Here is a 23,781-nt window from a genome sequence, read left to right as displayed (position 1 = left end):
ATATATATATATATATATATATATATATATATATATAGACGAAAGTTAATGAAACAATTGAATATGAACAATATTAAGTTTTATATCAGCCGCTGAATTCTACATATGTAGAACTTTTTAACGAAACTTGGTGTCAACGAAAGTTGGGCGAAAATATAATAAAATACACCTGGTTTGCTTGCAACTTTAATTAACCGCAATATAGGGTTGCCATAATATGAATTTTTATTGTGTATATTTCTTGTTAACTTTGACAATTCCGAACTGAACATTTATTTTTATGGTTCCTATGTATTAAGTTTTAAGATTCAAAGCAGCTGTTTCTGGATTAATTTCTAAAATTATAATCATTATTACACGAATTTTATGTATTCATTCAATTACATTTTAATTATTTTTCATTTTCTTAAAGGCATTTACCGTTCTTTACTTTTTCGTGTTTTTCGTACACTGTGATTCGTAAAAAATTAAACAACGCCATCTATTTTTTTAACGATTTATTCTAGTTTTTCTGATTCTCCTCTTTAAGCAGTTGGTATACAAACGAGAAGTCCTTCTGTCCGTAGCCTCTCGACTGCACAATGCGGTAAAGCTGCGTGGCGACCGCCCCGAGAGGAATTGGTGATCTGATACCGAGCGCCATTCCACTGGCCAGTTCCAAATCCTGAAGAAAAAAGTAGATATAAAATTAATTATATATAGCCTCAAGAATAAGCAAGCTAAAGTAGCAATGGGCTGGTCACATAGCTCAAAGAACCAACAACCGATGGAGAAGAAAGCTTCTTGAGTGGCGACCCCGTACAGGCAACTGCAGTGTAGGGCGATCCCCTCCAAGGGGAGATCATTATCATCATATCAGCCGTTAACTGACCACTTCTGAATAAAGGCATCACCCTTGAAAGGTTTTTTTTTATACAACTTAGAATGGCAAACAATCTGACGGCCCACCTGATGGAAAGTGGTAACCGTCGCCTATAGACATAAGCAGTACCATGGACATAATAGAGTATACTGTTTCGCCCATGATACCCTCCATGCGTTGCCATTCCTGAGGACTCAGATGTTATTCCTCTGTACCCTGTAAATTCACGCCATATCCCACCCTTCAAACCGAAACACAGCCATGCAAACACAACTGCTTCACGGTATAAACACGAATGGGACAGAGGTACCCAAGCAATCGACTTTTGTACAAAGTCTCCCTCTGGAGTAGTTACGCTTGGCAGGCGGATTGAGTTAGGATTTGGTGGTGTTTTAAGAAGGACGCTGCTGCTCATCCCTCGATCATTAGGTTCCCTTGGTCGCCTCTTATGACACCGACGGGAAAAGAAGGGATGGCCCATGCTATGCTGAGACCACACAACGAATCTTATATGCTCTACGAATTATGAGTATGTGGGTAGAACGTAGTCGTGAGAATATTTATTTCTTTTTTTACCATCAACCAGCATCTAAAATAACATGGACGGGATTAAAATGATATACCTTGACCATCAATTCATTCTTGAAGCCCCCGTCGTAGTTCCTGCTAGATGGCGCTGTTGGGACTAACCCAGGCACAGGACAGTAGACCTCGGTAGACCATGAGCGGGCTGAAGAGTTGTTCAGCACGTCCAAAAGTACTTGAGGATCTAAACCCATTCTGAAAAAAATTATATAATATAATTTTAAACGACATTCAAAAAGAGATTCTCTATTCATTAACATTTGTATGTGTGTGGTGTGTATATGTATGTCGCTGCATATGTTCGTGTGTGTATATATGTGTATGTGTGCTCGTTTGTACTTGTGTCTGTAGTTACTTGTGTTAGTAAAAATATCGGTAGAGAAAAGTGGCATATTTATTCCATTTATTCCTACTGGACACACAATGTTAGGTACAGGTGGAAAAAATCCACACTTATCTCCAAGGGGGAAAATTGGTATAATTTGGGGATATATATATATATATATATATATATATATATATATATATATATATATATATATATATATATATATATATATATATATATATATATATATATATGACATTAGGAAATATATATATACATATTTCCTAATGTCACAATATAAAAAACTATAAAGAACTACTTGACTCCTTATATTATAAATGTTAAGTAAGTTTATTATTTCAACGGTCCAATGAATCGTCAAGAAGTTTAATGCACACATGCCATTTGGGATGAAGAAGAAGCTAAACGTGGATAAAGACGCAGACCTAAACTAGTTTTATATTTTTACTACCTATATTTCCCAAGTGTATAACCTAAGTAGGTTAGATCCAGTTCATCAGGCTTCATATAGAATCTCTTTGAACTAAATCTATTCAACCATTTAGACGTTATTCAAAATAACATTCTGAATAAATACGGCCTATTCAAAACCAGTATTTGAATTTCGAACTAGAGTTAGACATAAATATTACAACTGATTAGCTACTCGCCCCGGTTTCATACAGGTGTATTATTTTTTCACTTTTCCGTACAATTTTTCAAACATTTTCTTTCATAAAAACCAGATTTATCAAAGGAAGACTTTGTACAAAAGTCTATTGATTTTTGCCTCTGTCCCATTAGACATTAATTGTCATGCAAACACAACTGCTTCACGTTAGTGAAGCAGTTGTGTTTGTATGGCTGTGTTTCGGTTTGAAGGGTGGGATATGGCATGAATTTACAGGGCACAGAGGAATAACACCTGAGTCCTCAGGAATGGCAACGTATAGGGGGTATCATCTTTCCATCAGTATTGCAGGCATTCATAGGCTACGGTAACCGCTTACTATCAGGTGGGTCGTAAGCTTGTTTTCCACCTCAGTGGTATAAAAAAAAGATAATAAAATATTTTTCCAAATCGGTTTAGAAATAATGGAGTTATGAGGTATAAAACATAAAAAAAAATCCAATTAAGAACCGTCTTCATTTTGAAGTCAGCTGGAAAATAATTAGCCAAAAAAAAGCAGAGATTTTAAAGTAAATCGCTTACATACATTCGGCAATTGATTTCCATTTATGTATCATTAGGTATATTTTAAAAATATAAAATTGTCATTAAGCCGCCTCGCTGCGTGACGATGTTATCAAACAAAATAAAATTTTCCATTTAAATTATATGTAAATATGATTGGAAAAATCCATTAATATACAGCGTAATAATATAAAATCTGTAAACAGAGACGAGTCTCCGTATTTTCAAAGCTTTGTCAAGTTTATTAACTCAATAACATGATTTGTTTTCCGTCGTACGACGAAATGCTAATTCGTTCCGCTGCGAAAATCAAATTTGTACACCCCGATACAAAAAAATGTTTTCGTGTACGTTGCGTCTACGTGTTATACTACATGTTATAACACTAGTTTTTACCCGCGACCTCGACCGCATAACTGGAATTTTTATTAAATGTTATGTTGATTACTGGTTTTTTTTAATGGGTGGTAATGAAATGGCAACCCCACCCGCGCTTTCGGTATACACCGGCGGGGCACCAGTGAAGGATGGTAGGTGAGGATGAAACAGGTCAGTTAGCCCGTCGTGACGAATTCAACAAGAATTGTTCACGATGGTTTCCAAAGGGGTACGAGTAGAGGTCGACCTCTGATAGGGCATATTGCTAGCATGGGCATCCCATTTAATACTTGTATACCAAATTTCAGAACAATCGATGAGCAGTTAAGGCGCCAATAGGTAACAAACACACATTTACAATATTATTAGCTGTTACCTGCGACTTTGTCCGCGTCACCGAGATATGTTAATTATTTATGTATTCATGTAAGTCCTAGCATAGAATAGGCCACCCCTTCCTTTCCCATGGATGTCGTAAGTGGAGACTAAGAGAACTTATGGTAGAAGGATGAGCAACAGCGTCCTTTTAAAACATAACCAAAAGCCAAACTGCGATTGCCATCCCGCCTGTCAAATGTAGCAATTACTGGCAATAATCCCCCCCCCCACCCTATGGGAGAAGCTATATTCAGCAGTGCACAGTTAATGGCTGATACTCACTTTATACCCATATTCATGCACTCAGCAGTAGCCATGCCAGTGATGCCCATCAACATATTGTTGGTCAACTTGGCCACCTGGCCTGAGCCAATGTCTCCGCAGTGATACTGCTTCGCCCCCATAGCCTTCAGCAAGGGAACGGACCTGTCGAAGTCTGACTTACGGCCCCCAGCCATGAATGCGAGAGTGGCGTTTTGGGCTCCCATCACACCTGAAAAAAAGGTATACAGATTTTTCTAAAAGCATTCTAAAATTATCTAGAAAGTTCTAGATTATATACATTTCACAAAATTACATCACAGAAGTAGAAGCTGTTGAGTTGTTACTATATTCAACTTTTTAGGACGTTAGTGTAATTTTTTTTTATACAACTTAGAATGGCAAACAAGCTTACGGCCCACCTGATGGAAAGTGGTAACCGTCGCCTATAGACATGAGCAGTACCATGAACATAACAGTGTATACTGTTTTGCCCATGATACCCTCATGCGTTGCCATTCCTGAGGACCCAGATGTTATTCCTCTGTACTCAAAATCTAGTTTTTTTAGTAGTTTATTTTTAAACCAATATTTTTGGTTTGCTACAATTGTAGATAGTTTTCAATAAAAAAAAAGTCATAAAAATTCATCTGAGTGCGCTCGCATTAATAGGGTTGCTAGGGTAATTTTTAATTAGCTGTTTAACCCTAAAAACTCTAAACTAATTTTTTATTTACACAAATATTTTTAAAACATATAAATTATTCTATTTATTTTTAATCCCCATTTATAGGGATGGCTTATGTTCAGCAGTGGACGGTCAATGGCCTGATATGATGATTATTCTATTTATTATATAAAACTGTAGGTTTATACTGTATCTATATTTAACATACGACAGTACAACATTTTTTTTTTGTTTAATGAATGAAACGAAATGATATACGCTGAAGGGGCACCAGTGAAGAAAGATACGTAAGAATTTTTTTTTATACCACTGAGGTGGCAAACAAGCTTACGGCCCACCTGATGGTAAGCGGTTACCGTAGCCTATGAACGACTGGAATACCAGAGGTATTACGCGCGCGTTGCCGACCCTGAAGAAACCTCTTTATCCCCCTTTTGAAGAACCCCATGCTGTAGTCTCTTGGGAAAACCTCGGCAGGGAGCTCATTCCATAACCTGAGTGTTCGTGGGAGAAAGCATCTCTGAAACCGCGTTGTACGCGACCATTTAGACTGTAAGGTATGAGGGTGAACTCCTTGTCGATGGCGAGCCGTACGATGATAGAAAGTGGCCGTAGGCATCATATTGAATAATTCCACTGAGCACAATCCGTAAGAATGAAAAGGCAGGTCAGTTAGCCCATCATGATGAATACACCTGGAAAGCATCACTATGGTTTCCAGGGGGGCCACGTGGAGGTCGACCTGGTTAAGTATATTGCTAGCAAAGGGATTCTCAGTCTCCATTACTAACAATTCCTTTCCCCCCAGCACAACATATTGTAATAAATCAGAGCTATCACCGGTCAAAATAGATACACAATTATCAACTATATCAATCTTGACAATTTACTGACCTGGGGGTAGAGATACGGTATCGAAATTACATATCTGATACCGCCCGGTTGATGGTGATAGTACATGATAAATAGAAAGTGCGTAAAGCTGTGTACACATGAGTGTAATGTAACGCGCGGTGTAATGTAGCGCAAATAATGTGAATCAACATTTACGTCCGCGTAAAGAATAAATTAGAACGAGTGAGCGAATCCCCGTTCTTCCCCTATTCTATCAAATTTTGTTTTGTGTTAACACGATAAGAGTATTTTCGAAATAATTTTTAATTTTTCGTTGCCTGACAGTGCTTGTTAGAAATTTTGTCCAATATTTTTTTAATGTAAATCTCTGGTCGATAGGTCCTACCTGAGTTTATATTTTTTTTTAGCTTTTAGCTTTTTTAAGCATTATTTAGCTCTAATTATATAATAACTCTTGTTCTGTACTCTTTATTCTTTTAGTCTAATTTGACATTTTACTAATCTGAATATAGAAGGAGAAAGGAATTATCAGCAATGAGCAAACAGGCTGCCATTGCAACATACATTAGTAAATATATGTACTTGCGTGTCTTGTGATGACACGTCAGCATTTCCATTTTTTGCGCAAACTGTACTATACTTTTATAATAATAAGAAACCTGTTATTAGCTTTAACATTTTAAATATTATTCTGTAATTATTGACTGTAACGCCGTTGATTTCTAATAAACAGATAATATTCCAAAAAGAATGTACCATCGCGAAAAAAAGAACTTTCTGTCAACAGCAAAATCGCATTTTATGCTGAAATACAATTCTAATACATTACAGGATACATTACATTGGACTTTACACACTTGTGAACCCAGCTTTAACGAGCTCATGTGGACTGTGTATATGTATTTACTATGTAACATTGATTTTAAATATTACATAACAATTTATAAGTAATTTACTACAATGATAACGAATAATTATCGTAAGTAGAAGGTTATAAGGTTATATTATAATATACAGTGATAACACAGCCGTTAACTGACCACTGCTCAAGATAGGCCAGTTTTACCAGTGATTGCCACGCTTGGCAGGCAGTTAGGTTTTGGTGATGTTTTGAGGAGACGCTGCTGCCCATCCCTCACCCTCCTTTAGTAGCCTCTTATCCATTAGAAAGGAAGGGGTGGCATAGAGGCACCAGAGGGAGACTTTGTATAAAAGTCGATTGCTTGGGAACCTCTGTCCCATTCGTGTTTCTACCGTGAAGCAGTTGTGTTTTCATGGCTGTGTTCCGGTTTGAAGGGTGGGATATTACGTGAATTTACAGGGCACAGAGGAATAACACCTGAGTCCTCAAGAATGGCAACGCATGGGGGGTATCATGGACGAAACAGTATACTCTGTTATGTCCACGGTACTGCTCATGTCTACAGGCGACGGTTACCACTCTCCATCAGGTGGGCCGTCAGCTTGTTTGCCATTCTAAGTCGTATGAAAAAAAACTATATAAATATATTTCATGTATAAAAAATCACTTGGTAACATAGAATCAGATGTTTAACCTACGGCGATGTCAGCTGACAATGTAATTGATAAATAATATTATGTCTAACATAAGTATGAACTTCACTCAAATGATAAAATATGCTGTTATCTTCACATAACAATTACATAGTATTTAATATTACATTATGTAAGAACTAATTAAAATAAACCTTACGATATGGGAATGTATATTTATTTATTTATTTATAGGATTACCAACATAAGATACAGCTAAACATTTCAATACAATACACTGGCAGATTAGATGTTACTGTTCTTACATTTATAGGCGACCACAGCGTGCCTTGTGTTTGATAGACATTAAAATATAATTAAATTATTAAATGTCATTAAATAAGTAAAAATATTAACAATATGAATAATAACATAATATAAATAATGGAAATTGTAATGTAATTATTTTAAATTATAAATAAATATATAATTGTTAGTAATGAAACGATCGCCGTATGGTCCCGGCGTAGAATAGGCCACCCCTTCCTTTCCCATGGACGCGTAAGAAGCGACAAAGGGAGGGCGAGGGATAGGCAGCAGCATCCCTCTTAAAGCATCTCTAAAAGCCTAACTGCGGTTGCCAACCCGCCTGCCAAGCGTGGCAACTACTAGCAAAACTCTTCTTTTGAGGAAGGCTTACGTTTATTATACAATGGACTAAAGTAAAAAGCTAAAATAATAATAATAAAGCGGTTACTACCCATTGCTAGCAATATACCCTGTCAGGTCGAGCTCCACGCTGATTTTGTATCCATCGTGGAACACTTCCCCTTAAATATTAGATTCTACAAGTAAGAAAAGGGGGAACAGAAAAATAAAGTTCAACGCCCCCATTGTTAGCGATATGCTCTATTAGGTCGACCTCCACGCGGTCCCCATTGGAAACCATAATGGAACATCTCACCTTAAATATAAGGTTCTATTTTAAGAGGCAAGTTAATGGGTTCTATTTTAAAAGCAAAAATTTTTTTAAACGTGCAATATGACGTCCTCACCTCCCGATACCGGTGCATCGATGAAGCCTACTCCACTCTCAATTGCCACCGGGAATATCTGCTTGGGCACGTTCGGGTCCACCGTGCTGGAGTCAATTAGGAGTGAGCCTTTGGGAGCCTAGAAAATATGCAACTTCAATTAAAACTGGCACGCTATCAAAAACTCCATCTAATTCGATTCAATGGTTTAGCTATTTGCATATATTGACTGCATACATTGGTAAATTTAGGGGATTCACTTTAAGGTTTAAGATTTTCCGCCTGTGTAAATTTTTTGGTATAACCTAATATCTATACTATAGGGGGGAAAGGGATTGTTGGCAATGGAGTATGACAGCCCCATTGCTAACAATATATCCTGTCAGGTCGACCTCCACGCGATTCCCCCTGGAAACCATCGTGAACAAATCTTGTTGAATTAGTCACGATGGGCTAACTGACCTGCTTCGTCATCACCTATCATCTTTCACTGGTGCCCCGCCGGTGTATACCGATGGCGCGGGCAGGGTTACCATTCCATTATCATCTATTAAAAAAACGCCATCTAGTAAAGTAAACAAAGTCGGTTGTTTTATAACAACTATATATCCCACGCCACACAGACCATCAGTGTATGCCGACTGAAGAACCCAGTGACCCGGAGGTAGTCGCCTCCGGAGTTGAAGCCGGGGTAGAGGGGTTTACCCCGAGGCCCCTACCTCGCCCGCCCACACAACATAGGGCGGGCAAAGAGATGTCCATGATTGATTGACAACTATATAACTTATATACATATTAAACACTTTAAATACATACCTAATTAATTATTCATAGAAAAAACCTCAAACCAATACAAAAAGATATATCAATAAATATAAATTCCGGTGGCATATTCACGAAAAATTATGTTACCTCTTTTATATACATATTTATTTTTGTTTTTTTTTTTTAATAAATTGTATTGTTTTATTTCTTTTTTTAAATATCTACCAATATGTGACGTTATTTGTGTGCTGTAAGTGATGCAAATAAATTATATATCTATCTATCTATCTATTGTACAGGAATCGAACCCGCAACTATTGAAAGATAAAACGATGAGTCAAACCACAATAGCACTACCGTCGTTAAACTTACTTAAAGATAAACTCACATGTTTAACTACGCCATCATTTCCAAGATAAACGTCTAACACCACTTTGTTGCTGGGCAATATGGAGACTACCACATCCACGCCATCTACAGCCGCCGCGATGGAGTTAGCGCCTGTGATACCATCCTTAGCTGCGGCTGCCAACGCCTCCTTCGAAGGATCATAACCTCGTACAGTGAAACCCTGGAAATGAAAATATGTATATTACATTCGAGACATAATATTATAAAAGAAAGTTCGCCGTGTGGTCCCAGAGGGAGTTTACTTGAACAAAAACATAATCTTAACACTAGATACAAATTCAAACTTATCATTTCGAAGTATCGTTCATAAAAGTTAATAGGTCTTTTATGGGAATGGACATTAAATGTTATTATAAGATACCCAAGGATATTTTGGATCTGCCTATCCACTCGCCAATGTAGAAACTTTACATTATTTTTTCTCAAATATGCTTGGAAATGTGAGCATTATTTTGACAATCTTCTTCGAGATAAATCAAAATTGCCGTACTGCCCAGATACATGCAAGCAGCGGCCGGCAAAAGTTGTATGAAAATCCATATCTGTCGTGTTTTGCGGCCAGATAAATTACTATGTAAACTCATATCTGTCCTGTAATTTAAAAATAGAATGACCTTTTCCTTCGAAACATGGCTATCAAAGAGGTAACTAATAAAAGGTTTTATTTAAATTTCGAACTGGCTTGCAAGCTGTTTATTGAAAAAAAACAAAGGAACATTATAGCGCGCGAAAAAATATTATTGTTCGTTATACGTCATTGAACTTAAAAAGTAAAATTGTGTTTTTGATTTCCGCGCATTGTTTGAGAAAAGCACTATACAAGCCACAACTATGCATTGATGGACTCACGCATTGCCTCAGTTGCTGGCCGCTGCAGTAATGTACTATTATTTACAAAATAATCAATAAAAACCTTAATAATAAAAAAACATTTTATATATAAATATTAATTTTGTTTAGTGGCCAATCACTTTAACTTTATCGTATGATTGCAGATTTAATGTTTATTCATAAAATTCTCAATAATAAAATTCATTGTGCAGATTTACTGAGTTCAATCCAATTAACGGTACCTCTAAATTATCCTCGACACCCTATAACTAGAACATTTAGCTTACCGCGCTGCAGAACAAAGCTAGGACTGCATCAACCTCTGGCCAGAATTAGTGCGTCATACAATGAAATTAATGCCAAATTACCTAAAATTGATATAGTGTACGATAATTCGAATTCCTACAGGAATAAATAGCTGAAGCACTTTGTACGACAATCTTATGAAAATTAACTCTAATTGTCATAATATATATTTTTTTAATATTTTTTTTTTATTTAATTCATTCATAATCTTATTTTCTGATATTGCTCACAACTTAGATTATATGTTTATTTTTGTTATTTACTTAAATTTCTTACACTGTATAATTATGTTAAAGTGAATGCTGTGAATACCTATAATAGGCATGTGCATTAATATTGTATTGTATTTAATGTTGTTATACCTATATGTTATAATGCAATATGCTGTTGGTGTTCCTTAAATAAATAAATAAATAAACTTTACACTACGTTTGCCAATTCTCTCTCTCCATTCTAGTACGTAACTACTCCAACAGTTAACGATTCAACGATGGCCAATTAATAATAAGTGCCACTTAATCACACCAATTGTTTGGTTCTAAACTATGATACCCTATGTTTTGAGGTACCAAACAACCCAATATAATACCTAACCCAATTTAGGAGGGGTCGGGGGAGAAGGGATTGAATCCCATTGCTAGCAATATACCCTATTAGGTTCACTTCACGCGGTTCCCCCCGGAAACAATAATGATTGATTTATTGTTGTATTCATCACGATGGGCCGACTGATCTTCTACGTCATATTGTACATATATATATATATATATATATATATATATACAATATTATATTATATTAATTATTTTTATTACCTACTTGTACAACAATTAGTCCATTACTCTGAAGTTGTCTTGAAAAACTTGTTCTCAGCAATAAGACCGCCTTACTGCAAATTTACAACTGTATCGTTACGTTTATTAATTGTCTTGCTTATTCCCTATATTATATAATGCAAATGAAGTATAGTCATTTATACATTCATCCCGGTTTTGCCAGTAGTTGCCACGCTTGGCAGGAGTATTGGCAACCGCAGTCAGGGCTTAAGAGATATTTTAAAAGGGACGCTGCTGCCCATCCCTCGCTCTCCTTTAGTCGGCTCTTACGATACCCACAGGATAGGAAGGTGTGGTCTATTCTATGCCAGAACCACACGGCCACTATTACACTGTATTCTTCTATAGCCATCCATTAAAAAAAGATTAAGAAAGCAAATTTTTCTTAACTGACCCGACCAAGAATGGAACCCGAGTCCATAAGTTTATAACAGCATAGCCCAGCTAGAGAGTAAGGAAATTGATATTTCCTATTGTAAACCATTTAATATGAAATTTAAATTGAATACAAACCCAAGTAAAAGTCAATACAACGTGTTTTCATTTCCACCCGCGACGAAATTAAAATATTTCAGAAGGAACGTTCATCTGCATAATTTACCATAATCTTTGAATGAATTGAAACGATTTTAAATTTAAATTTCTGTAAACGTTACTTTCAATGGGTCCACTCCGCAATTTTTAGCCTAAATAAATCTTTGATTTAACATTTCTTGGGAAATTACCCTGTGATCCGCTTTTAAAGGTGATTCTTCCACGTCGCCGCTTTCTTAACAAACTTAAGTAAGAATTAAAGATAGACAATGCAAATAACAAGTTTGAATTAACATATAATAAATGTATATCACTTAAATACCCAGTCGTAAAGATTCATTATAATTAGGTAGACTTAGATTACATGGGTATGATATTAACAAGACATGTGGTGCCATCTGTCTTATAAATGGATGCAACTGATATGAGGGCTGTCTATGCACTGATAATGAGCGAATAGTGATTAGTTAAACTCATGTTAAGCTGTTAAGTCGCTTAGCGGTACAAACAAACAAACGTACTCATTTTCATATTCACAATCTTAATTAGTTAGGAATTAATGATAATTATATTTATTTATTTTGATATTTGAATCAAGCGATTCGTCACTACAAATAAAAATAAAATTTGTATAAAATCTATGTAACCAATTTATAAAATTCCAAAATTTTACGTTACAAAGTAGTTAGATCTTTGAATTATCTATTTTTATGCACATAAATGGAGGCCAAGATGAATGCAGCGAAAACGTCGCGTATCTATTAATGAACTCGATCAAGGAGACCTGACGTAGGTATACAGCTACATAATATTACGGTTCGATAGGTCAATGTCGAGATAACGTGTTACCTAAATTCAATATGGCGGAGACGTTATGTAAAGTAAATGGCTGGACATTGTTTGGTAATTAACATATAACGAAATACGTGAAAAAAAGTTATTATTTAATATGTTCTACAGTAATTTACAAACAACCCTTTATTATTTACCTGGCTGTATTATAAATGTATTAACTGACTCCCTTATTCATAAAATCTAAAACCTACTACAAACCTATTTTAACTATTACAATGTTTTGTCACTTTCTTTCAAACTAAGAATTTAGTACAAAAGAAAAAAAACAGTTCAATAGCTAAAATAGGTTTATGAGACGTTTCGGAACTTTTACGAATAAGAGCGATTTTCCTAAATATAGCAACCTTTTTATTCATGTGTGTGAGATACATTAAATATATTAAAAGTAATTAAATTTAGTTATTACTGAATGGGATCAACGGGGATTTAAAATATTTATCAAAATCATAGAAAGTGGTAGAATATTTATTTTTATTACTTGCAACACTAACAATGACGTGAATTATTTTGTATTTAAAAATGTCTATGTCTTAAATTCAGTCAGCCAAAGTCTATAATCCAAACTAACTTATTTAGCTTTTGATCAAAACCTTTAGTTTTTTTTTTAAACAAGTCCAAGAAATAATTGACTGAACATAATAGCAATTCCTCTTTAAGTTATTTATATCAATAAAACATCAAATGAAGATGTATAACAATAAGAAAAAGTGTAATATGAAAAAATAAAATAATAATTTCTGATGAAATGCTTCACATAAAAGCTAATTTAATATACATATGTATATAACATCATAAACATAAAAAGATTTTTAAAATACATTATGAATCATATTACGCCGCCATAGACAATATATTGTGATTGCATGATACGCCCACTGCGAGCCAAGATACGCTATTTATAAAATGCAACTGTCATTTTGTTTTTGTATTTAAGAAAACGCAACCAGTCAAGGTCGAATCGGACACGTATGTGTATGGGGTGTAAGGGGTTATTAGTGTAGTAATTATTAGCAATATAAGCTATCGAATCGACCTCTACGTGGTTCTCCCAAGAAATCATTGTAGTTAATTCTTGTGGACATCATTACGGTGGCCTAACTGACCTGCTTTCATCCTCATCTCTTATACTTCACTGGTACCTCGCCAGCATAAATCGATACGAGTAGCGCAGGGCGGGCTACCATCTCATTTTTGTTATCCAAAAATAAAAAATAAATATTAAATGTCAATGGCCATCTATCAAAACCGTAGAAAAAGAATACAGTGCTATTATTCTTAATCTATGATTACTTAATTTATAAACTAGAATATTTTCTAATTTAAAATTAAAATACTGTTGCTGAAAGATGATTACATAGTTTTATTAAACACTAAAGAAACATTTGTATATTCCTATGAATGCAGTCCAGACAGTTCCGTTGCAGTCATGATCAATCTCAAACTGTTTCTAGTAACTATACCAAGATCGGACAGAGACAAGGCGTTATAGCATGGATACGGTCACCTATATATTTATTAGCAATTTCATATTACTTATCTATGTACATTATATTATTTATAATAAGTAATTTGATAACATTTATTTACAAATTTAAGTTGATAAGAAAATAACTTTATGTCTTAATATTTACTTGACTCTGTAATCATTATTTATGTACTGTTCACAGATAAAGACCTCCATCATTGCGTACAATTCTGAAATGATCTTTTAAATAATTATCTTATTTAATAGTATATTTGTAACTCGAAATGGCAAATAAAGTGACCACCACCTAACCATCGCCTATAGACATGAGCAGTACCATGGACATAACAGAGTATACTGTTTCGCCCATGATACCCCCCATGCGTTGCCATTCCTGAGGACTCAGGTGTTATACCTCTGTACCCTGAGGTATCTTATGAACTCGGGTTCTCTTCTTTTTTTTTTATAAAACTGAGAATGGCAAACGAGCTGACGGCCCACCTGATGGAAAGTGGTAACCGTCGCCTATAGACATGAGCAGTACCATGGACATAACAGAGTATACTGTTTCGCTCATGATACCTCCCATGCGTTGCCATTCCTGAGAACTCAGGTGTTATACCTCTGTACCCTGTAAATTCACGCCATATCCCACTCTTCAAACCGAAACACAGCCATGCAAACACAACTGCTTCCCAATTGCCATTCTTTCAAACCGGAGCCGATTCTGAAGTATTTTTTCTCAGGTTCTCTAAATTTATCTCTTAACGTAATATGTATTTTGTTTTGATAATTTCGGAAAATTATTATTTTATGAACCATCATAAATTAAAATTGTTATAATTTTGTACTAAATCTATTTAAAAAAAATTAATTCATATTTTAAATACACAAACGGAACTCAATACGATAAAAAAAAACCTTTGCAGGTAAATAGTACCTACATACCTGCTTCTTTATTGCCGACGTTTCGACGTGGATTGCACCACATTGTGGTCAAGACAGGACTCTCTCAGGGCAGGAAATTAGTTCATATCGGTATTTTTTAATAAAGATTTTGTTGTGGTATCAAATTTAAATTTAAGACATAGGTTTAGAGTAATGGTGACACAGAATCTACCCTATTTTTTCTCAAAATCATTTATTTTAGAAATATTCAATATCTATAATGAACACTCAATATAGTAATAGTTTTTTTTTTTTTTTTAGATGAAAATGGATTGGTAACCCCGCCTGCGCTAACGGGATACGCTGGCGAAGCACCAGTGAAGGGTGATAGATGAGAATGAAAACAGGCCAGTTAGCCCATCATGATGAATTCATCTGGAATTAACCATGATAGTTTCCAGGGGGAACCGCGTGGAAGTCAACCTGGTTGGGTATATTACTAGCAATGGGATTCTCAGTCTCCATTACTAACAATCCCTTTCCCTCCCAATATAGTAATAGTTAAACTTTGTACGTCGTTTAGGGAATCCTTAAAAGTGATTATTCTATGTAACCGTGTCTCTTTCGAAGAATTGAAACGGAAACCTTATTGACTTCGCTTTATTATCTGTCGGTTTGTTATCAATCAGTAGTAAAGGTTATCGATTTTTTATATTGTAATACTACGTAGGCTCGTACTCATTGGCAGATCTGTCACTAGAATCGTTCGACTCTAGTAATAATTATATTAAAATTAAAATACTAAAAATTCTCTCTTAATGCTACCATAATTTTTCCACAACTAATAATTTTAATTCTGAGTGCACTGTTTTAATAATTCTATGTTGTAAATTTTTTATTTTAATAATTTATATTTGATTTGATATTGTTGAAATTTTGTGGGCCCTGATTGCCTTTATTAAAGAATTTGTTTATTATTATTTATTATTAAATATTTTTATGTTAACACTTGTATGTTTTTTTTTATTGTTTTGGTGGTGTCAGTTCTGTTAATATGTAATCGATGAGTTAAGAAAATGTTGTGTACATCTTTAATTGGTGTAAATGCAAGATGCAAGCCCTGTATATCAATTAAAATTAATATTTGTATTTACATTGTTGATGTACCTTTTAAAAAAAAAATATATTGTTATTATATCGGCCGTTAACTGTCCACTGTTGAACATAGGCTTTTCCCATAAAGGGGAATTGTGCTGGTAGTTGCCACACTTGGCAGGCGAGTTGGCAATCGCAGTTAGGCTTACGTGATGTTTGCAAAGGGACACTACTGCCTCCTTTAGTCGCCTCTTACGACACCCACGGGAAAGGAAGATGTGATCCGTTCTAATCTGGGGCTACATGGCGAATTAATTCTATAACTGTTTGCAATTACTAAATCACCTGTCCAATTTTAAATGAAATGTTTTTACAGACATTAGTAATATATTTTAATTTATAAAAAATTGACAAATTTATTTTTTAACAATCATATAAAATTGGAGTTTTAATTAAAAGTAAATTCATATAAATTACTTTTTAAAAAATAATTAACTAGTAGTCTGAACGTTTTACTTGAAGTCCCGAGGACCTCAAACAAAATAACGGAGGTCCCGAGTTCGAATCTCGATGGAGATAATAAACGAATCTTTCAGAATATCATATATAGGTTTTCTAAATAATCCAGTATTATATATACTCCTATATCTATCCGGTTGTTTAGTTGTTCAGTATAAAATAAAAAAGAATTTTAAATATGCTTACAACTACAATACCGAATCGGGTAATAAAATAAAATAAATATTTTTATGAATAAATAAACAAATACAGTATTCAATATGTACTTTAAAAATATGTGTATATAAAAAAATAAATAAAAAAGTAAATAAAATAAAATCTTATTATTTCTTTAATATTATAAATGTGAAAGTGAGTTTGTTTGTTACTTTATAACGTCTTACCGGTTGAACCAATCACTGTGAAATTTAGTATAGGTACACGTACTACATGGGATTTTTTTTAAAGGGCGATAATTGAATGGTAACGCCAACCCGCGCTATCGGTATACACCAGCGGGGCACCAGTGAGGGATGATAGGTGAGGATGAAGCAGGTCAGTTAGCCCATCGTGACGAATTCAATAAGAATTGTTCACGATGGTTTCCAGGGGGAACCACGTGGAGGTCGACCTAATAGGGCATATTGCTAACAATGGGGCTGTCAAACTCCATTGCTAACAATCCCTTTACCCCCTAACTACATGGGATTGTGAAGAATGTAGACTACTTTTTATCCCAGTTATTAAAAGCCAATTATTCATATAAAACAAGGAATATAAAAAGAAATATTGCTAAGAATAATATACAGAAACCGGTTTAGTACCTAATCGACTTGTCTAAATGCACTTTATAGTTTCAATTAATGTATAATTTAATATGGGTTTACATTAAGCATTAATTTGTTAAGTCATTGTCATTTATTTAATAAGTCCGATAATAAATTACGAAACAGTTAATTTTCATAATAAAAATAGAAAAACATTACCGTTGTTTATGACATAGTAAGTAGTATTTCATACATTCCCATACAAATACACTTGTAAACATACATAACAAATAAGTTATTCAGTGAACAATTCAACAAGCATTCCAAACATCCGAACGTTACCTTTTTGACTAAATTCGCCGCCATATACCCTCCCATGTTTCCAAGGCCAAGGAATGCAACATTCTTGTCCCCTGTCGAGCTGTATGCACGTCTCGACAATGTGAACAAACACTGTGTGTTTAGGATAGTACGCGCCGCCATTTTGTATTTTTATTTAAAGACGTGCGGACGCGGCGCAGGCGCGACACAAACTGCTTGTTTATTATTTTTACGTATGCCAGTCTCTTTATCAATTGTTATGTTATATTAAAATGGGCATGTTGTGCCATTAATATTGACATATATTTTGAATAAGTATTGTATTGATGAGAAGGCAACATTTTAATAATAATAATAAACTCTTTATTGCGCACAATACAGATGTATACAAGAAGTATGTGCATATACAAAAAGCGGCTTTATCGCTAAAAGCAATCTTTTACGGACAACTTGCATTTTAGTCAAATATTTTACTTTTAATTCTGTATTTTTCTTATTCATTCCCTTTTTTGTTGCTTCATGCGTGCAGTGCTCGATCGATTTAGTTACTTTAAAAAACCGGGGTTACACTTGTGTGTGTTTTTCAGTAAATAAATATACATATTAATATATAGTATTTGAAGGCCCTGTTAAAATTTGGACTACATCTGTAAAATAACATTCGGTGCAGTGGATTTATTCAAACCAGTGCACTTGCACTATGGCAATAAATGCAGTGGTTCACGGCCGCCTTTTATAGCCACTCGTAGTCTACCTATGCATTATTGTAGATTAGCTTTTACCCGCAACTTCGTCCATGTAACTAAGATATTTTCATTTACTAAGATACAAATTTAAACTGAAATACAAATCCAAATCATCTTTATTCAAATATACTTGTTTACAAGCATTTTTAAACGATTTTTTTAAAATCTACTGCAGGGTTCGGAAAGTTGTTATCTGTTGAGAAGAGCCTGCAAGAAACTCAACAGTTACTCTTTTAAATCTCTATTAACATTATGTTATATATTAAATGTACTATGTCTAAAATTATATGGGCGTTAAAATGCACGGGCATGATCGACTAACACCATGCATGGGGGGAATGGGATTGTTAGTAATGAGGCCTAATAGCCCCATTGCTAGCAATATACCCTCTCATGTCGACCTCCACGCGGTTCCCCCTGGAAACCATCATGGTTAATTCATGTCGAATTCATCATGGTAGGCCAACTGACCTGCTTTCGTCGTCACCTATCATCTCACTGGTATCTTGTCAGAGTATACCGATAGTGCAGGCGGGATAACCATTCCATTATCACCCATTAAAAAAACACCATGCACGTTTGTTATCCAAGTAATCATTTAGTCTTTAGTGTGTTTGTTTGTTTTTTTTTGTGTGTGTTTTTTTTTGTCTTTTTATGTATTTTTTTTGTCTTTTGTGTGTGGCTTTGTTCAATAAGTGTTTTTAATAACAGTTTTAAATTTATTAAAAGGCAGATCCGAAATATCCTTCGGTAACTTATTTTAACATTTAATGTAGTAACAAAATAGTCTATGTCTTTCTTCATCCTATGGGATATTTTGTACTCTATAATACGTGTATACCACAAATATTGTGATTGATAAAGCCCTTGAAGCGCTAAGAAGTACAAGTAAAAAAAACACTTTCACATTTATAATATTAATAAAGATAAGCAATTGCAAATATAGAAAAGTGGGGGAAAGGGATTGTTAATAATGGAGTCTAACTGCCCCACTGCTAACAATATAACCTAACAGGTTGACCTCCACGCGGTTCCCCCTGGGAACGTGGTTATTTCTTGTTGATTCGTCACAATGGGCCAACTGATCTGCTTTCATCCTCACCTATCATTTTTCGCGGAAGCCTCGCCAGAGTATACCAATAGCGCCGACGAGGTAACGACCATTCCATAGTTACCTATCTGAAATTAAATATGGATAAGTATACCTAGTGGTAAGGATTGTTAGTGATGGGGAAATTGGTCCCCATTACAATCAATATACTCTATCAGGTCGACCTCCACGCAGTTCCCCCTGGAAACTATCATGACGAATTTGTTGTTGAATTTGCCACGATGGGTTTGCCACTGACCTGCTTTTTCATCCTCACCAATCACACCTCACTGGTGCCCCGCCAGTGTATACCAATAGCGCGAGCGGGGTTACCATTTCATCATCATCTATAAAAACAGTATGCTACTGTCTCCGTACCCTGTAATTTCTCTGCTAAATAAACAAAACAAAGCGAAACACGATTGGCACAGAGAGACCTTTAATTTAAATGACTTCAATCAATTAACCGATTGATTTGAATTGATTACTTTTTCATTTCAAAAAGGTTAATTTCAAAGTTAACGTAATCAACTGATTTATTTGAATGAATCGATTGCACAAAGACTAGTATTTTATTTATTTATTTATTTATTTATTCTTGATTGTACACAAAAAATTACAACATATAATATATATAAAATAAAGATGTACAACAGGCGAGCTTAACTCTGTAAGAGTTCTCTTCCAGCAAACCCTGAGTGGAAAGGAGCATTAATTATTAGCGGGCAGTATGCGTACAATAATAGAAGGAAACATTATAGATGTTTCTATTAAAAAATAATAAATATGTTGACATATATAAGTAACTCATACAATTAAAAACAAAATAAATACATATCTGTATACAATAATACATATACATATATACATAGACATAAAATATCTCTTTACATACAAAATACGTACATATACATACATAGACGTAATAAGTTTATGAGGACAGAAGATGCTCTTTTAATCTGCTCTTGAATATATTCAGCAATTGACTTTCACGAATATGCAGTGGAAGAGTGTTCCATAGTCTACAAAGACTAGTATAAGATATATTTTTTTTTTATAGTGAAGCATCGCTGAACATAAGCTTCCCTCTAGAGGGGTTTTGCCAGAAGTTGTCACTCTTATCAGGAGTATTGGCAACCGCAGTCAGACTTTGGTGATGTTTTAAAAGGGACGCTGCTGTCTATCCCTCGACCATTATGTTCCCTTAGTCGCTTCTTACTACATCCGCGGGAATGGAAGGGGTGGCCTATTCTATGCCGGGACCGCACGGTTTATCAATAATTATACGCTAATGTAAAATAAAGGGGGGAAAGGTTTTTTTAGCGATGTAGTTTGTCAGCCCCATTGCTAGCAATATGCCCTATTAGGTCGACCTCCACGTGGTTCCCCCTGAAAACCATCATGAACAATTCTTGTTGAATTCGTCACGATGGGCCAACTGACCTGCTTCATCCTCACCTATCATTCTTCACTGGTGCGCCGCCAGCGTATCCCAATAGCGCAGGCGGGTTACTATTCCATTATCACCCATTAAAAAAAAATGTAATATAAAAATTATATTCTAATAAAATGCGAAATGAAGGAATAATCAAAGTCTGCGATTTGACCAAGTCTATTTTACTTGTATATAACTAACTGGTAATAAACAAAGGAATTCGAAAATAAAGGACCGACAACTGCTCCGCGTGACTAACTAAAATGAAGTCCCGGACGACCCGTTGGGCCATTAACAACAAGCTCCTATTCAGCATTGTTTATAATATATTAAGATTACTTACTGACCTATTTTTAATAATAGATACCTACCAATAGAGCGACATTCCAATGGATAACTCAAACTTTAAGTACCCTTAATGCATCCACGGGAAGGGAAGGGAAGGCCCATTCTTATGCCGGTAGCACACGGTACAGATACATTACATCAATTAAAATCAATTATAATTAACTTACACAACCAGGCTTTGTTCACTTGTCGGGATAAAAAGAAGCCTATATCCTTCTACATTCCATATATATGTATGTGTATTTCTAATGTATTATTATGTATAATTATTTCAGTATGCTGCTATAATTATGTCACAATTGTTGACGATTGGCGCCTTACTGCTCGGCCCACTAAAACTGCGTAGAGATGTTGCGTCTCTGTGCATCTTCTATCGAATTTATCACGGGAAGTGCTCTGAGGAATTGTTCGGATTGATACCTGCTGCTGGGTTGTGATTTTCACCATCGTACAACCCGCCATAAACTAAAATTTCATCCCAACCATCTGGACGAGTGGCGGTCCTCCACCGTGCGTTTTCAAGGCACTTTCTTCCACGTACAACCATTCTTTGGAATCAACTTCCAGCAGTAGTATTTCCGAACCGATACGACAACATAACCTTCAAGGAAAGAGGCCGGCAGCACACCTGCAATGCCTTTAGTGTTGTGGGTGATCATGGGCGGCGGTAGTCACCTACCACCAGGTGAGCCGCATGCTCGTTTGCCTCCTGTTTTGTAAAAAAAAAAATATATTTACCACCACATCTGCCCTTCATACGCTTTCTATTTTTACCCTAATGGTTAGCTGGTAGAGAATGCCATATGGCATTAAGCTCGACACTTGTACAAAATTCTATTGTGTAATAAAGAATAAATAAATAAATATATATTACATGTATAGCAAATTTCAGTTATCGATTGAGCCGTTTAGGCGCTATATGATAAACCAAGTCACTTTTACATTTATATTATAAGTAAGGATTACATACATTATATATAAGGATTACATAAATTTTGTGTACATATCGGGTAGGTCTGAGAATCGGCCAACATCTATTTTTCATACCCCTCAATGATAAGGGTGACCCACCCCTAAATTTTTTTTTTTATTTTTTAACAATTTTTTTATTTTTATTTTATTATTATTTAGCATTGAAAAATACATAAAACTTCAAATTTTCACTGTTTTACGATCAACCCCTATTTTTTAATCGCGATTTTTATATTCCGCAAGAAAGTTGCAAGATGGCAATCGAATATAATAATTGTAGTACGATAAATTTTCATGTATAGTTCTAGAAATAATGAAATAATGTATATAAAAATAATGAATGAAAACTCTTTATTGTTCCCTTCAAAGAATGATATAAATTATAAATAATAACAATGAACAGTCTTATTTTTTAATATAATTTAATTTATTCTTTTGCACACATATATATATATATATATATATATATATATATATATATATATATATATATATATATATATATATATATATATATATATATATATATATATATATATGTGTGTGTGTGTGTGTGTGTGTGTGAATATATATATAGGGCGGAGTTAATAATGGAATTCTCTACCGTTTAGGATTTTCATTATCCCAGCATATCATTATTGATACCAAATTCCTTATGTGAAAAAATTTGCGAACAAATTCTTCCCTACAAAATTAATGAGTGGATACTTTTGAAATAACCAAGACTTGGAGAAATAATCATGATTAAGTACTAAAACGGTTCATTAACGAAAATATTACTTAATGGAATGATTAGTGTTCCTCTAAAGAAACTGGTTTGATCTTTGAATCTGTTTTGAAATTAATTAATTCAGATAGTTAACTAGGTAAATATTATAAATGAAATAAGACAAAATAAGTCATCTTATTTCATTAAGCATAAATCGAGTACCTAATAGGTTTTTTCGACCGACTTCAAAAAAAGGGAGTTTCTCAATTTAGATGTATGTTTTGTATGTATGTTAACCTTAGAACTCCTTCAGTTATGAACCGATTTGATTTTTTTTTTTCATTTAAAAAGATATAATTTCACTTTGATTCTATGGAAATTTTATCGAGATCAGTTGAGTAGTTTAGTTTTTAAACGGGTTTGGAGCGAGTAATCAATCTGGGACATTTAAACGATATATTCCTTAACAAAGACGACATATCCGTAATATTCAGGTTAGATGTATATTTCCATAACTAATAATGCAACTTTTAAAATATTTGTAGCCCAGTATAATTTAGTTCCTTATAATCGTTTACTTCATTTCATACTGTATAATTATGTTAAAGTAAATGCTGTAAATACCTTTAATAGGCATGTGCATTAATATCGTATTGTATTTAACGTTTGTTATATGTATTATAACGGAACGTGCTGTTGGTTTTCCTTTAAATAAATAAATAAATAATTTCTAAAAAAAAACCCTGACAAAAAAAGGTAAAAACCGTGCCTTAACATTTAATACTTCATTGAGCTCGCGGCGTTACTGCTTTATGGGGCGTCATAGCCAAATAGCGGCCGCTATTTCTCCA

At 34.5% G+C, this 23,781-nt stretch overlaps 1 protein-coding gene across 1 annotated transcript; it reads right to left on the bottom strand.

Moving 5' to 3' along the window:
* Positions 1-480: 480 nt before the first annotated feature.
* LOC113520466 (probable 3-hydroxyisobutyrate dehydrogenase, mitochondrial) lies at positions 481-17,863 on the bottom strand. Its single transcript, XM_052893988.1, has 6 exons — positions 17,652-17,863; positions 9,212-9,394; positions 8,080-8,197; positions 4,009-4,219; positions 1,486-1,642; positions 481-664 (listed from the first exon to the last, which is right to left on the bottom strand). The coding sequence occupies exons 1-6, from the start codon at positions 17,790-17,792 to the stop codon at positions 503-505; spliced, it is 972 nt and encodes a 323-aa protein (XP_052749948.1). The 5' UTR covers positions 17,793-17,863; the 3' UTR covers positions 481-502.
* Positions 17,864-23,781: the final 5,918 nt, after the last annotated feature.

The sequence above is a fragment of the Galleria mellonella genome, unplaced genomic scaffold (genome assembly GCF_026898425.1).
Source record: "Galleria mellonella isolate WM207_F2 unplaced genomic scaffold, CSIRO_AGI_GalMel_v1 utg116, whole genome shotgun sequence".
Lineage (NCBI taxonomy): Eukaryota > Metazoa > Arthropoda > Insecta > Lepidoptera > Pyralidae > Galleria > Galleria mellonella.
This window is presented reverse-complemented; position numbering and strand designations above follow the sequence as displayed.

Excerpts from the sequence above, each read along its gene's own strand:
- LOC113520466 (XM_052893988.1), bottom strand. The coding sequence starts at position 17,792 with ATGGCGGCGCGTACTATCCTAAACACACAGTGTTTGTTCACATTGTCG. Across the intron at positions 1,643-4,008 it reads TGCATGAATATGGGTATAAA|AATGGGTTTAGATCCTCAAG; the intron begins GTGAGTATCAGC and ends AATTTTTTTCAG. Across the intron at positions 665-1,485 it reads AGAATGAATTGATGGTCAAG|GATTTGGAACTGGCCAGTGG; the intron begins GTATATCATTTT and ends TTTTTTCTTCAG.